This window comes from Poecilia mexicana, unplaced genomic scaffold, assembly GCF_051168715.1.
Source record: "Poecilia mexicana isolate PSO_F unplaced genomic scaffold, ASM5116871v1 scaffold_5, whole genome shotgun sequence".
NCBI lineage: Eukaryota > Metazoa > Chordata > Actinopteri > Cyprinodontiformes > Poeciliidae > Poecilia > Poecilia mexicana.
The window spans coordinates 2,050,675-2,065,877 of record NW_028263374.1 but is presented as its reverse complement, the minus strand read 5'-3'; the positions used below and the strand labels follow the sequence as shown (position 1 = coordinate 2,065,877).

General features: G+C 41.2%; 2 protein-coding genes across 2 annotated transcripts in view; one reads left to right on the top strand and one right to left on the bottom strand.

Moving 5' to 3' along the window:
- slc41a1 (solute carrier family 41 member 1) overlaps nucleotides 1-5,371 on the top strand; it is a 42,714-nt gene extending 37,343 nt beyond the window's left edge. Inside the window, exon 11 of the mRNA XM_014972294.2 lies at nucleotides 500-5,371. Coding sequence (XP_014827780.2) covers nucleotides 500-685 — 186 coding nt within the window. The 3' untranslated portion in view covers nucleotides 686-5,371. The remainder of the gene's footprint in view (nucleotides 1-499) is intronic.
- An 843-nt stretch (nucleotides 5,372-6,214) lies between these two features.
- On the bottom strand, nucleotides 6,215-13,825 carry LOC106906843 (EF-hand and coiled-coil domain-containing protein 1). The gene is made up of 9 exons (XM_014972292.2): nucleotides 12,364-13,825; nucleotides 9,781-10,207; nucleotides 9,545-9,679; nucleotides 8,635-8,690; nucleotides 8,416-8,557; nucleotides 8,183-8,336; nucleotides 7,622-7,714; nucleotides 6,699-6,768; nucleotides 6,215-6,621 (listed from the first exon to the last, which is right to left on the bottom strand). The coding sequence occupies exons 1-9, from the start codon at nucleotides 12,992-12,994 to the stop codon at nucleotides 6,443-6,445; spliced, it is 1,887 nt and encodes a 628-aa protein (XP_014827778.2). The 5' UTR covers nucleotides 12,995-13,825; the 3' UTR covers nucleotides 6,215-6,442.
- Between the last annotated feature and the right edge of the window lie 1,378 nt (nucleotides 13,826-15,203).

The following is a 15,203-nucleotide window of genomic DNA, read 5'->3' as shown; positions in this document are numbered from 1 at the left end:
TGCCGGATTCACATTTCCAAGCAACACATCCACAAACACCAGCTTTTGTCCGAGTCTTTGTTCTTCCTCCGTTTTGTCCTCCTCATCTTCATTTCCTCTTATAATTTCTCCATTTCCTTCTACTTCACCAATATCCCAGTTCAAATTGTAAGAGCTGAATGTTGCTTATTGAGCAAGTTGCTGTTTCTGCTGGATGGAGCGAGCGCACGTCGTCTACCCAGAGCATAAACAGTATGGCCACGTCTGTCCTGCGGTGTTACTGTTGCTTTCAAAGATTTTGTCCAGCAGGAGGATGTAGATTGTAGCATTTTTAAACTGGTGTTTCATTGATGGTTGAATTCACTGGCTACAAAAACTGAAAGTAGAAAAATAATATTTTGTGGTCGATTTCCAATAATGCAGGTTTTGTAATTGTGTCACAAAAATGCTTTAGCATCTTGGCAGATCGTGCCATATTATTGAACCTAGGCACAATCCGCTTAAATTGTCTCTTCTGCAGGTTGCAATCCTCCTGTACCTGGCTGACTGGATGGTTCACTGGATGTGGGGCCGAGGCATGGACCCCGATAACTTCTCCATCCCGTACCTGACTGCTCTGGGCGACCTCCTGGGAACAGGCTTCCTCGCCCTCTGCTTCCACATGCGTTGGTTCATCGGGGACAGAGACTCCAATTTAGGCAACTGAATACATGCAAACGTAACGCACAAAACAAGAAAGAGAACCCTAGAACTTTCACATACTGTAAGCTTGCATGCAAAAACACAAAACAAACTTGATGAACATCACCCGTATGCCTGAGTCTGACAGCGGACATCTACAATAAAAGGGCTGATCTCCCGCAGGGCTCTGGATGATGTGTTCTTGGCAGAATCTCACCCTCAGGATATCAGGACGCTGTTTTACTGTCGGGACAGCAGCAGCATGTAAATCCTGCTGTCACCACGGAACACAGACCTCTTCATCTCAACCCCCACCATGGAAAAAAACAAAAACAAACAAAAAACTCTGACCAATGATAGATCCAGCCTCACAGGCTCCGCTACTTAATCGTACTTAACACCTGAATCCTACCACTTTTATTAATGTTCTTATTGTTAACAAACGATGCATTTGGTATGATTTGATATCTGTTTTATGTGCACGGCAAGTCCTCATTATTTTCAATGGGGATGTAAGCCCTTTTGCTTAAAGAAAAAAAAGTAGCAAAAAAATTTAAAAAATGAGCACAAAAACCCCACACATCCAAACAAGCCTAGAACGAACGCTTAATCACCAAGTGCTGTTGATTTAACTCTAAAGTCATGTCTTATGTTTTTGGTTAAATGCATTTCTTCTTCTCTGTTGTTATGCTTCATTATAGTAGTGGACGAGGCTCTGGTTTTATTTCAGGGGATGGACCTAAATTGTTTTTTAGCACAGATTCCAGGTCTTGGTAAGATGCACTCCCAGTGTTTACTGTCCCTCATAAATTATGTCACAACGTAACGGACTTGAAGACAGTCCGTCAAGGTTTTGCTCATTCAGTGCAGTGAGAAATCTTCTCACCTTTTTCCTAATCGTATCGAACGTGCACGTGCAACATCCTTAGCGTCTACCGCTGGTTTATCTTTAACCCCTTTTAGATTCATTGTTGTAAAATTTGCCTTCATGTGCCTGTTGATGCATATTTCACCACACCAAGGATCACATTGACAGCGCTTTGCTGCCATCTAGCATTCAGATTTATTCCCAATTATATCTAGTTTAGGCTCGTTTGCATACTAAATATATTTAGAATAGTAATATCTACTTAATTTAGCACCTGCTTGACAGAAAACACACAAATAGCTTATATTTTTTAATGATTAACCGGTTCAGGTAGTAGCAGGTTAAATATTGGAACAGCACATGTTTGGTGACTGTATTCAGAGAAAAATCCAGCCTTTCTGAGATCAAACATGGATATGTTTTTGTCAGAGCACCTCAGAGCTTAGTGTGGAATGCTTAAGGTCAGGGAAGAAGCTTTTCTATGAGACTAGGTTCCTTGTTTGTTTTTTTGGCCAGGGAAATCCTATAAAACAAAGAAAACTCAATACAATGCTATGCATAGAAGTTAATCTTCAGAGTTCATTTTGGTGATGGGCTCCAAGGTTCAAAGGTAGTTTGATGGAAGCATTTAGCTGCCAGAGCTTGGAAATAAATTCAGAGGCAATATCTCCTTCATAAATGGGAAAAAGTTATTGTTATGGCAAGATGCAAAACTCACTATGTTTTGCATCTTGCCTTATTGTAGCTTACATATTGCTAAAACAAGAAATTTTCTCATCAAAGCGAGAAACTTCCTCATTGTAACGAGATACTGCTCCTGAGTTTATTTCCCTGCTCTGGCAGTTAAGACGTTTCCGTAGATCTGGGTGTTTAATCATGCCTTTCTTAAATTGCTGGACATGCTGACACAGTGGTTCATCAGTCTGACAGCAGATGAAAGAGTTTATATTCTGTATGGAAACATAGGTCAATGTTGGCGGCATACTAATTAGTCTTTTTTTTTTAGTCAATTTTTTTTTTACTCTTAAGTAATTTGGTCAGGCATGGGTTGGTCACCAGTATCAAAGGAGATCTAAGTTTTTAGAAAGTAACCATTTCAAAACCACAAAGATTTCTCATCGTACTGTTGCTATGGCTTAAAGTTCTTATAATGAGATACCAGAGAAACCGCAAGTGTGCTTAAAGTTCTTCTGCAGTATAGAGCAAGGAGAAATGCAGAGCTGGAAATCTACATTCATGTAAGTAACAGGCAGTGAAGATCTGCACTAAGTAAGCCTGACATATAACTTTTTTTAAAGCAACACTGTTTTCAAACTGCAGCTGTCAAAGTAAATTTTAGCTAAAATGTTTAAACAAAAGCAAATAGATAATTTCACTTTAAAATGATCTAATTCCAGTGAAACTGAATGCATTTTTATTTAAGATTATCGTACCGTGAGAATCTTGTATCAGCTTTTGGCTAGTTTAAATGTTGGTTTTGCCCTGTGTTTTTGAATTCTCAAAATGAGCAACATTTAATTTTTTTAGTAGCTTTTGTTTAAAACACCAGCTGATAAAATGGCTACTCTTAGCTAAATCCATTCGCTTCAATTGAATTGCCTGAAATAGCTTTACTGTGCTATGGGAACAAAGAGGAAGAGTCCAGCAACGAGCTAGCTAACATAGCTCATGTTACTCTATATAGACTATGATAATTCCTTCTGCTGCTATAAAGCTCTTAGCAATATAAAAGATGGGTTTTAGATTGTTAAAAGACTGCAAGACATCTTTAAAGTAACTCATGGGGCTCATTATATTCTTGCTAGCTAGAAGTAAATGAGATAGCAGCTGGGTATTTTTTAGAAAACTTTTACCTCTTTCAACATTGTTTCTGCTAAGGTGATGTCACACTACACAACATGCTAACATGAGGGTACATTAAAAAAAATTTAACAACTCAGAACCCCAAACTGGGGGACTTTTTTCAACAATGCTAAGTCGTTAGCAACTCATGTTGTCAAAAATAAACCGGTTTTGATAGAATATAATACATTTTGACACATAAAAGATAATGATTATTTATACAAAGAACTTACAAGAAACCAGTGATAGTGAAGTAACATTTTATTTATTTAACTCAGTAATGCACAGTTAAATAAATAAAAGCTGATGTTTTTGTTGTCCAATTCTAAGAACAGTGCCATTTTTTTGTGTGTGTTTTTTTTTTCCTCATCTAAAACATAAATAGGATCTAACATTCATCTGTTCAATATGGGATGAATCTGAACTAATGGATGAAGTTTATTTAAGGACAAGAATCTTCACCAGTGTTTTACTGTTTGACGTTAGCATATGTATTCTTCTTCCCACCACCCTACACAAACGGCCTGTCATCAGATCAGCTCTTCCTGTCTTTAATGGCTTATGGTTGTTATCTATTTGGACAGGCTTCCAAGTAGAAATTATGGCAGAGGAGAAACCGTCATGGGATGTTTTACTTTTAATTGTTTTTTTTACGGGGCCAGCAAAAAGCACAAGCAAAGTACATGGTGCGGATGTGCAAAAATGTATTTTAATTGTTAAAAATCCTTTGCTTTGTGGTCTTAAAGATTTTTTGTTTTTAATACCAGGTGTTTTGAGCTTGGTTATTTTATTTTTTTATTTTTTTTATTGTATTCCATTTCTTTGTCCTAATCTTTTTATCTCTCAGAGATTATTGTTTTGTGTTCTTAAATGAAATTGTGCATACAACCACTTTGAGCAAAGAGCAACCTTTTTCTGTGCCATTCAAATGCATTGACGTACTGTAGTTAGCAAATCCACCACCAGATGGCACCGCAAGGCTTAGCTTACATAAAGAACTTGTTGTCCGGATTCAAATTGCCCACCCAGAGAGATAGCTGCCACTTTGCCTTTGGCTTTTCATCCTTCCATCTATCTCTATCAGTTTGTATCCTTGACACTCTTTATCAAACCGGTGCCAGCATTCTTTCTCTACTTCAACGAAAAGTTGTGTATACTTCTATAAAAAGGCAAAAAATGCTACATCTATTTATTTTTTAGAAGCACACAAAGCAAATTGTACATACTATATTTATTCTGTATGTAAGGTTGTTTATTTTGTCATTTTCTTTTGGCTGAGTCCGTTTGTCATCGGTATTGTCAGATTTCCTATCTGCACATGGCCATTGGCCAACATTTTGGTACTAATAGGAGTCTTTACATGAACAGATTATATACAGAAATGCCCCTCCTGAAATGAGGAACGCATCCGTCGATGAAATGAGACGGTCTTAATCTGTCAGAGCCAAGCTCAACTCTTAGAGTAACCAATCAATAGTTACGTAAGCCACAGTGTAGCGTTTGTTTAATTAGCTTGGATAAATAAATGATGTACAGTGTGATTATTGCAATGTGTGAATGTGAAAATGACTGCGGCAATGGATGGCAGAGCTGTGACCGTCGATTTTTGTTCATGTGGCACAGCAGACATCTGGGAAACACTAGAAGTGAGCTTCCAAGATAGAAAGTAGACATTGTTCCAAAAGCAATCTAATAACACTCACCACCCAGCTTCTTCTTTGTATAACCAAGTGCTTTAAACTATTGAGCCCTGATGGGGAATCCCACTGACAGACCGAAGGCATCCGCAGCCATACTGAGCTGTAGAACCGTAATGTCCACCCGTCCACTGCACTGCCTTTAGGAATACTGATGTAGACAAATGCAGTCTTGTAATGTCTGACGTCTTTTACATGTTTGTCTTCTAAAAAGCCCCCCTTCTGTGAGGCAGGAGGAAGGCTTTCTCTCTGCAGGACATTGTAATTTGCTGGAAATAAATAAATGACTATATTATTTCATACAGTTGCTGTGTTTGGGTTGTTCTTTTGTCAGATCTGTTATCCGGATCAGGATCACTGTGTTGGCATTATAGTTATTCTCCTTGGAGCAGATGGTGCTCTCTGTATTTGCTCCATTGTACTTTGTGATGAAAGCCATCATCACGAGATGGGATTATCGATGTCGTTTTATGTAGTATTTGATATACAGACCACGTGTTTTGTTGTTTCAGTTCTATATTCTAGTTGTGTTTAGACATTTGGAAAAACATTCTTGAAATGCAGTTTCTTATCAAAAATAATATAGCTCCCTTACATTTTTGTTGGGTTAACTTATAACAATTCAACCGTTAATTGGAACAAGCACTCACGTCTTCCTGGTTTGTTTCCTCAGCAGAGCAGCAGAAGAGAGATACACCTGTGCTGCTTAAAAGCTGTTAGAGCATACCGCCTTGAAGAGGTATGCTAAGTTTGAGTTATTCTTTTGACTGACCTTAGATTTGTTTTAGCTGTAATGATCTGTATCTACGTAAATGTTCTTTGGTAACATTTATTGTACCTCAAGAAATCTGTTGCTGGAGACATTCAGGAGATCCGTTCATCCTGGTAACAGATCTGATCATAACAGAACTAGTCACTCTGAGTCCATCTGCTGGTTGGTTGGAGACTCGGTCCCCATAACTGAGCAACATGTGGTTAAAGACCCGCTCTCACCCTACAGCCCTGCTGACTGTCTGTTGGAGGCCACCATGTCATCAGCTTATTTTACTTTTCTACTTTGAGCTAATGTTTTGAAAACGTAAAATATTTATTAGCTAGTTGATATATTGACCTACACTTGGTTTCCACAAGAAGCACATCAACACAATTATATAAGTAGATCTGCTTTATTGACTGAGCAGCCAATGACTGAGGTAGGTTACAATGAAGTTCAGAAACCCAAAATGCATACATGTACATCATTAGAACTCTTTATTTCTACACAAGTGCTCAATGTAAATATTATTTAAATTAAATACATGTAAAATAGCAGTTTGGATTAGGTAGGCGTATTTAAGGTAAACAGTATAAAACATGAATGATAGAGGTTAGCTTGTTAACCAGAGATAAGCAGAGAGTTCATATTGTTTGTTTGACATCCTGAAGGTGGATGCAGATGTTTCTCTCCATTCTGCCCTCCTCTCTCGTCCTCCCCTTTTCCTTTGGGAAGGTTGCTGGGGGTCAAGTGGATGCTGAGGCCGTCAGCGCCAGTGGCCTGTAGGGCCTGTGGTTGACCTTCACAGGCCAGCAAAAAGGTTTAGCAAATGAGCAACACTAGAACAGGAAAAAAACTGAGTGCAGAGCAGACATACCAGCTTCAGCTTTGCTGCGGACACCAAGACTGCCCACCACCATTTTCTGCAGGACTTTGCGTGACACATTCTAAAGGAAAATCCAAAGAGTTTGACTGAATGATGCAGATCAAAGAACAGACGGAAGAGGCTGACAAATTGTAATCAGTTATCTGAATTGACTGATAAGAGTGATGCACTGAGCTCCCGGTTTCCCCTTCCATTAAAAGAGATTGCTCTTAATCTTATTATCTTCCTGTGTGTGTGTGTGGTGTGTTGAGAGTGATCCGGTCCACTGGGAAGGATATCGGAAACTCTCCAATCTCAAATCTGGGGCGTTCGTCATGTCGGATTGTCTTGGCCTGATATTTTAACTGTGTCGTGTTCCCCGAGGACAAATGACAATGCTGCCTGTTACATGTGCTGAGTAGCCAATCAGAAAGTGAGTTGATGGAAACACAGAGACAAACCAAACATCAGAAACATATTTGTGTTGTTTTTTTCTCTTGTTAAATATAGTCTACAAACTACCGCCATTGCTTTATCTTTGTTGGCCATTTCTGTTTACTCTGAATTCACGTTTGGTCTTGAGAGGTTTTATGAGACTGAATGTTGGTCTGTGAACAATGACCTGAACAATGATGTTCAGGTCACCCTTAACCCTAACGTCTTGCACCTCATGCACAAAGTTTCAACATTAGGCATTCTCTCACCTCTATATGCTGTTCCTTATGTACAAATGCACAAGACAACCAGTTGACCTCATTTAAAAGAGCCACTACTGTATATCTGGAAGAACTGAAACAACCCAAATGGAAAGCAACAGGAAGTGAACTGGCAGGTCAAACACTAGATGGCGCTGTGAACCTGTGTGAAGAGCATCTCCTTCCCTCCCTGTGGGATAGTGAGTTTGTGTGTGTGCGTGTGTGTGCGTGTGTGAGCACCGTGTTGCGCAGTTGTAGCAGCAGAGTGAGTGAATCTGTGAGTTTGTCCTCCAGCAGAGACAGACGCGTCTTCTCCGCCTCATTCTCAGGCCTCTGTGAAGACAGACACACACACACACACACACACACACACACCGCTCTGTGTCCTACTCATTGTTGGTCACAGTTAAAGTTGTAAATTATCTTGAACTTCAAATACTTATTCTCTCCATCCCTAATAATGTCCTGTTTTATAGTCATTGTTATGCTTAATGACATTGTTAGCAGAGGTATTTAGCATAAATAGCTCTAATAATGCTAATTGGAATCAGGTTGTGATGGTAATATCGTACTTTGAAGGTCATGCATGCAAATGCAGAATACCAGTAATAGATCTGGCATACTGGACAAATTGTGACGGCCCTTAATAGATACAATTATGTTTGGATATTTTACTGGTTAAATGCTACAGCTAACAAAGAGTGCTGTAATGAAGAAGAAAAAAGGACAGCCAACCATACTTAGGTTTATTGTAATCAATACTTTTGCCTTTTTAGCTGATTTTAGGTAATAACCACTCACCTTTACCTTTCCAAAGTGTCCACATCTGTTTTTCTCCCCTTGCTTTGGCCCCGACTCGCTGCAGCAGTCTGTGCCGTCTGCAGTAGAGCCGGGGCGCTTTCGGAGCTCCAAGCGACTCAGGGAGAGAAGATGATGGGCCGTGTTGTTCTGACATCTGGAAGATAACAGGTGGCATTGGATCCCTCTCTACACAAACATTTGGTGATGAACAACAGAGCAGGATGGTGACAGACCCTTCGCCGCAGCCAGGACCGCGTGAGACGACGCTCTTCTCCTGTGAGGAGCAACAGTTTCCTGTCTCCTTCAGACTCCCATCATCTTCCTCTTCGTCAGAGGCAGCTCTCCCTTCCACCGCCCGCTGCAGACCCTCTGCATCTGGGGAAGAATGAGCTGGAGTTAAACCTTCAGGCGTGCCATGTCTGTAGCTGTCCGCGGTGCTCCAGCTGTCTCACCACTCGGGTCCTCAGGTTGACTTGACTGGCTCTCAGAGAGGCAGGTGCAGCCGATTCTGCCGGAGACAGAAACGACGACAACAACCATTTAGTGGGGAAGGGCAAAACAATTTTTGACATAATGCATCAATCTTTCAGAGTCTTGCCGATTTCTGATCACTTCAGTTGAAGAAATGTTCCCTGATTTCAAAACTTTTGGCTGAAGTCTCCAGTGTAGCAGCAGAACCAGAGAGATTTTATCTTCCAGATTAACAACAAAAACCCTGAGATATTTGATTACACACAAGCCGGTGTGCAAAATCAGGTTCATGAGGATCAGGAGGACGTTGTGAGACTGTCGGGCCACAGCAGACGAATCATTCATAAAAACACAACCAGTGTCACTGAGGAGAAAAAGTGACTTTCATTCATCTACTTGATGTGTAGCGTGGATTCTCTGTTCAGCTTGTTGAGCCGAATGAAAATAAAATAAAATTGAATATACTGTGTACCATCATTATCATTTTGAAAAATGACAGGCAAAAAAAGCATTATGAATTGATTCAGCAAAAATGACGGACAACAAACAAGTCCAGCAGGGTTTCTGTCAGTATATTATAAGCCTGGCAGCCCACCAGGCTTTACTTTCTCCCCAATCACCTCCATCCACACCAGGCAAAGAATCATATTTATTTTGTTTATTTTGTTTGGGTTTTTTTTAGCAGCAGTAGCAGTGACAATAAAGACAGATTTAGCTAGGTTATAGTTGAAGCATTGAACTGGGTGCGAGGCGGTGTGCACCGTGTTTTTATGTTGGTTTCAAGGAGTGAGGACTTGTAGAAGTCAGAAAGGCAAATGAAGTGTAACTGGATCCTGAAACACGCCCAGACGGAGAACTCTCCTGCTCACCCGACCGAACCCGGTGCTGTACCTGTACCGCAGCAGCTCCGTCTCCAGCTGGGTGATCTTGGACTGGAGCTGCGGCACCAACTGGGCCTGTTCCTGGATCAGCCGAACCCTCTGCAGCCCCACGTTGAGAGCCTCTCTAGCTTCCTCCGCCCGCTTCCTGTCAGCATCACAGATCGTCACAAATTTCCAATAAATCCACATAAAAAAAAACAAACTGATTTTTATTTTTTGTTTTACATTTCTGAATATTTACAGCACCTGATCTGGTTGTTCTCCCTCCTCAGGGACGACTCCAACCCCTGCAGCTTGCGAACTTCCTGGTACGCCCACTGCAGCTCTTCCTCCAAACACTCATTGAATTTGATGGCCTCCTCTAACTGCCCGTCACGTGATGACCGAATCAGTTTCAGCTCCCTCAGCAGGGGGTCTCTGATGTCCCACCTCATCGGTCCCTTCCTCGTCCCGTCAGGCTGGCTTTTAGGTCTGTTGGTTTGTCCCCGTTTCCCCTGCGTGAGCGCGCCGCAGGGTGTGGGAATGGAAAGGGTGGCACCATGGCTGCAAGGGCCGGCAGGGGTCCAGCTCCTCTCCCGTCTGAGGGCCACCTCCAGGGCAAGACAGCGAGCGTCGCTCCCCTGCAGAGCAGAGCGCAGGTCCTCAACCAGCTCCCTGAGAGCGCCGACCTCATCTGGACAAGACGCCAGGTTAAGAGTTCAAGGTCACCATAAGTCAGCGTAAAGAAATTTCACTTAAAAAAAAATGGAGATACCACCATGACTGTCCAATAAAAGCAATTCATACATTTTAAAATTAAAAGAAAACTGAACACTTCATTACTGACTGAAGTACTCACCTGGTACTTTTTTCAAATTATTTACTAAATAACTGCAACTGGTATAAGACTAAACTGTAACATCACTGGGAAGTTGAATTATTCAGCAACTCAATTTAAAAAAACTAAATTAAAGTTTCATTACACATAAAAAGATACCTTCAATTCTGCAGGTTTCAGCAAGTCAAACTTCTAAACGGTGAACAGACTGAACTTATATATCACAGTCATTCTTTTGCACCTTGGGATTTAGTGCCTTGCTCAGGGGATGTCAGGATGTGACCAGAGAGCTGAAATTGAACCTACAACCTTCCAGTCACAAGACGACTACTCTATCCACAGAGCTAAAGTCAGCACTTAAATGAAACTTAACATGAAATTTAAGATGAAATTTAAGACAGAGAAAACTCCAAATACAATGGTTTGTTGGGGGATCCTGCTGTGTTACAATCAATCATAGCAAGAAGTGACATTTTTGAAGGTTTGTTTGCTGCTCACCCCACAGTGTCGAGCCTAAAAGTTTTTTTTTTGCACAGAATCCACCTAACCTTGTGAGATGGATTCAACAAAAGTGAAGCAGTAGCAAAAGCAACTGCCTATGAATTTGCCTTTATCCATGATAGATGCAAAAAAAACTAACTACGTAGCAAGCAAAGGTACATTAGCAGCTAATAACATAAACCACCTTGAGACAGAACATAATGACAATGTCTGCATGCAAATCAAGCTTCTGCTTGACAGAGAAGTCTTGCGAGAATAAAAGAAGGTACATAAATGAGAATATATGACACCATGTTTCCCCCAATGTATTATAAGCCTGGCAGGCCACCAGGCTTTACTTGTGCTTATTTATTTAAATCTTTTTAAAATGTTTGCGTTTTTTGAGACTTTATATATAGGGTTAGTTATAGTTAGAGACAGCCTGTACCTAAAAGCATGTTCTACAGTTTTTCAGGAAATTTGAAAATCACAAATTGCCTATAAAAAGGCTTTTTAATTTAGAAATGTTTGGTAATGACACTTTGCTAAATATTTAACTTGCATACAAAGTAAATGAAATGAATTTGCATATTAGCTAAACATTTAGCTTCCAAATGAAATATTTAGTTTGAGGCTATATATTTAGCTTGCTAAATAATTATTCAGTTTTAAACTGTGATATTTATAAATGATGAATGATGAAAATATGACTTTGAGAAATGAAGGGAAGTAGTTTTTTTTTTCTTGTAACAAGCTAAATAACCCAAATTATTGCTGTTCATTTTTAACTGCGTAACTTCACAAATGACACCTCGTGCTTAGCTGACTGGTCTGTGAGGCTTCGGTATGTTTACCGGATCACACTGTCAGACTTGAAGTTTCTGCTCCTAAATGATTCTTACGTGATTAAAAAAAAGAAACAAGTGAAGGATCCAGAAATGAAATGAGAGAAAGGAACAAGAGAGGAAACGGGCTGAATGAATAGGTGCTCATAAATTCTTTGTCTCCTTCTATTAGCCCACAGCTTTCACAGGTCTGTCTGTGGAATGCTGCTGATGCAATGAAATTATAGGGAATTAGAAGTTAAATCTAGAATTTCCTGTGGGCTTGTGAGGTGCAACAGTCGCTAAATGTTCCGTCCCTCCCAAAACCTGCTCAGCTTTCATCAGGTTCCAACCTCAAACGTCACTTTGTGCTCAGGTGGGATTTTATGTGACTCACCACAAAGTCATGCATAACATATTCATTTATTTATTTTTGCTAATAAATTTCAAAGTGACACAAACACTGTACTATGTTACCCCTAAATAAAAAATACACTGCAACCAGTTACTTTAGAAGAAAACTAATCAAAAATATCAATAATATTGAGACCAAGTCAGTATCAGTATCGGATCAATACTTTAGTTCCAGATTCTTTCTTGAAATCTTCGTATTGTACAACAGATTCTGTTTTGATTTTCTTTTGCAGTTTATGTATTTAATTTATGTATCCGTTAAAAAATGCAACAGGTCTCCTGTAGGGAGCATACCTTGCTCACGGAGTTCCTGCTGGGCTCCGCTTTTCACGGATCTGCTCCTGGTTCCGGTCTGATCTCGACCCAGGTCAAAACTGACACACTTCCTCCGCCGGACCCGGGGCCACCGGAGCCGGATCTGCCTCTCCACCAGCTCCGTGTCCTCGGAAACCGGCAGACGCCAGGCGCGACCCCCGCCGACTCCGGGCGCACTGCGCACTCGGAAACACCCGCAGAGCCGCGAGTGAAAGTCTCTAAACGAAAGCCGCTCGGGTAAACCTGAACAAACATCCGCGAACTCCTCACACTGCTGCTGCTGCTGCTGCTGCTGCTGCTGCTGCTCCGTTCCGCCATCGCCGCTTCCATCCTCCGTTTCCGGCGTCCTTTGAGCTCCGGGAAGTCCCAGCACGGCGCAGAGAGCGGCGAAGTCCTCCGCGGACACCGTGTCGTCCCGGCTAGGGAGGGCCAGGTGGTGGAAGACCTCCTGCAGGTACTGATCGATTCCGGTGGCGAGAACGACGATTTCGTTCTCGGCTGCCGGATCGGGGCAGTGGTGATGGGCCAGGGCGCTGCGGAGCCACTCGCTTTTACGCGCCGCCCGCGGAGAGGGCTGGACGCGTGGAAGCGCCAACGCGGTGCGCCGCATGGCTGCACTCACTCACCGCACGGGTCAATCTTAAAAGTGATTCGGCCCGGCAGCCCCGCAGACCGGGGCTCTCAAACGCATCTCAAATGTTTCCGGGGACCTCAGCTCAACTTCGATTTCCTCCTGCGGCTCTTCAAGTTCAGATTTTATCCCTGTGGGTGGAAAAAAAAATAGCAGCTCCGACTCCACCCTTTGTGTGCACACTCCAACCGCAGGACCAATAAAGCGTTCAGAGCTGCTTGTTTGATCCCTGTTACCAAAGCGGGTCGAATATCATCTGATGCAGAGAGAGAGAGAGAAAAAACATCTAAAAGTCCTGAGGGAGAACAAGACAATAGACTCAATAGAGCAGTGAGTCAATCCTCAGGTTTCCATGGTGATGGATTCTTACAGTAAGATCTGTAGAGGTTGAAGGCATTTGGTGGCACCTGTCTGGATCCAACTGTCAGCCGAGGCTTTGCACCTTTCTGACTCACATCCTGCATGCTGGGCTGACAGGGTCCGCTTCTTTCTTTCTTTCTTTCTTTTTTTCTTTCTTTCTTTCTTTCTTTCTTTCTTTCTTTCTTTCTTTCTTTCTTTCTTTCTTTCTTTCTTTTTAATCAAGTTTATTTGTATGGCACATTTCAGCAACAAGGCCCTGTCCTGTCCAGGGTGACCCACCTCTCACCCTTTGACAGCTGGAGGCAGACACCAGCACCCGTCCTGACCCCAGTGGGGTTAGGGTGGAAGAAAATGGATGGATTTCAGCAACAAGGCAGTTCAAAGTGCTTTTTACATCACAAAAACACAAAATCATCATATTTCTACAACGACTGTGAAAACCAGCGACAGACATTAAAATCATCAATAAAGCGTTGCATTACAACAACTCACTGTTTGAATGAATGAATGAATGAATGAATGAATGAATGAATGAATGAATGAATGAAAATGTATAAGGTCCATGTCAGGGGAGTCAAATCTATAAAGTTATATGATGTTTATTTTCAGTGGGGGTTGAAAATAAAAATGAAAATAAAAATCCTATATTTTCATAAAGATGCCCATGATCTTTACATGACATCATGTTCATCTTGCATAAAAACGGTCTGATTTTACATCAGTTGTATCTTTCGTTTTTATGACCTTACCTTTAATTTTTTTCTTTTAATTTCAGGAAAAAATTTTATTCCCGTGGTTTTTGTTTGTCAGTCAGTGGAGAGGTCAGAAGGTCATGAGAGAGGAGAAGACATGCGGCGAAGGACTTGAACGTGTGATGGCCACACTGAGGACTGACACACCATCGCCTGCCACGCCCTAAATTATTTCTTCACAGGTTTTTGAATATATTTTTTTCTTTTTTGGATTTGATAGAATCCAAATCAGACTGTATTGTCTATGTCAAGTGTTGTCACATCAGCTGGAGTTTCTCCTGACAGGATTTAGTCATGTTTAGCATGACTTACCATGACTAAGGTGTAAGTTATGTCATGTTCCAGAGCAGCACCACTCAGCATGCCTCTGGTTTGTTGCATGACTGGATGTTCTCTCTGGTTTATGCTGAGCAGCTGGAAGGATTTTTTTCTCTTCCCTTCTTTTCTGCCTTCCAAAAGCTCCAGTAATACCTGAACTCTGACCCCGGGCCCCTTTGACAGTTACAGTTGGTTGACAGGACTTTTAGCACGTTACAGACAAAAGGTGACGCTTCTCAGGAGCATTAACTGAGCTTGTGGACCTATAATTGCCACAGAGTCATACAGTTACCTAAAAACACAATAGAAGTCTCATCATCACTTTTATCATTATCACAATAGTACCACAAAATACAGTAATAAAACTTTAAGTCCATATCCCCCACCTCTAATTTCCAGTATCACTACAGTTCATTTAAGGGCTTTTCTCTCTCTTAGTGTTTCTGGTTAGTCATCAAAGAACTACATATTGTATTGGGAAGTTGATATTATATTTGGATTCCAGAACCTGTGTAGAACATGGCAGGCTTGAAACGAGATGATTTAGATCTTGTTCTTCTTTTGGAACCTCCTGAATGAGTCTTTGAGGAATTCTTTGAGTTTTTTTTTTTAAATTATTATTATTTGGGAGGCTGGTCACTCCTGGAAAGGTTCACAACAGTTCCGGTTTCTGCTTCTGTTGGATAAAGTCCCAAAGGCTCAGAAATAATTTTGTAACCTCTTCCAGACTGACGTATGTTAGATGTTTTATTCCTGTC

Excerpts from the sequence above, each read along its gene's own strand:
- LOC106906843 (XM_014972292.2), bottom strand. The coding sequence starts at position 12,994 with ATGCGGCGCACCGCGTTGGCGCTTCCACGCGTCCAGCCCTCTCCGCGG. Across the intron at positions 8,337-8,415 it reads GGTCCTGGCTGCGGCGAAGG|ATGTCAGAACAACACGGCCC; the intron begins GTCTGTCACCAT and ends GTTATCTTCCAG. Across the intron at positions 7,715-8,182 it reads GACACTTTGGAAAGGTAAAG|AGGCCTGAGAATGAGGCGGA; the intron begins GTGAGTGGTTAT and ends CTGTCTTCACAG.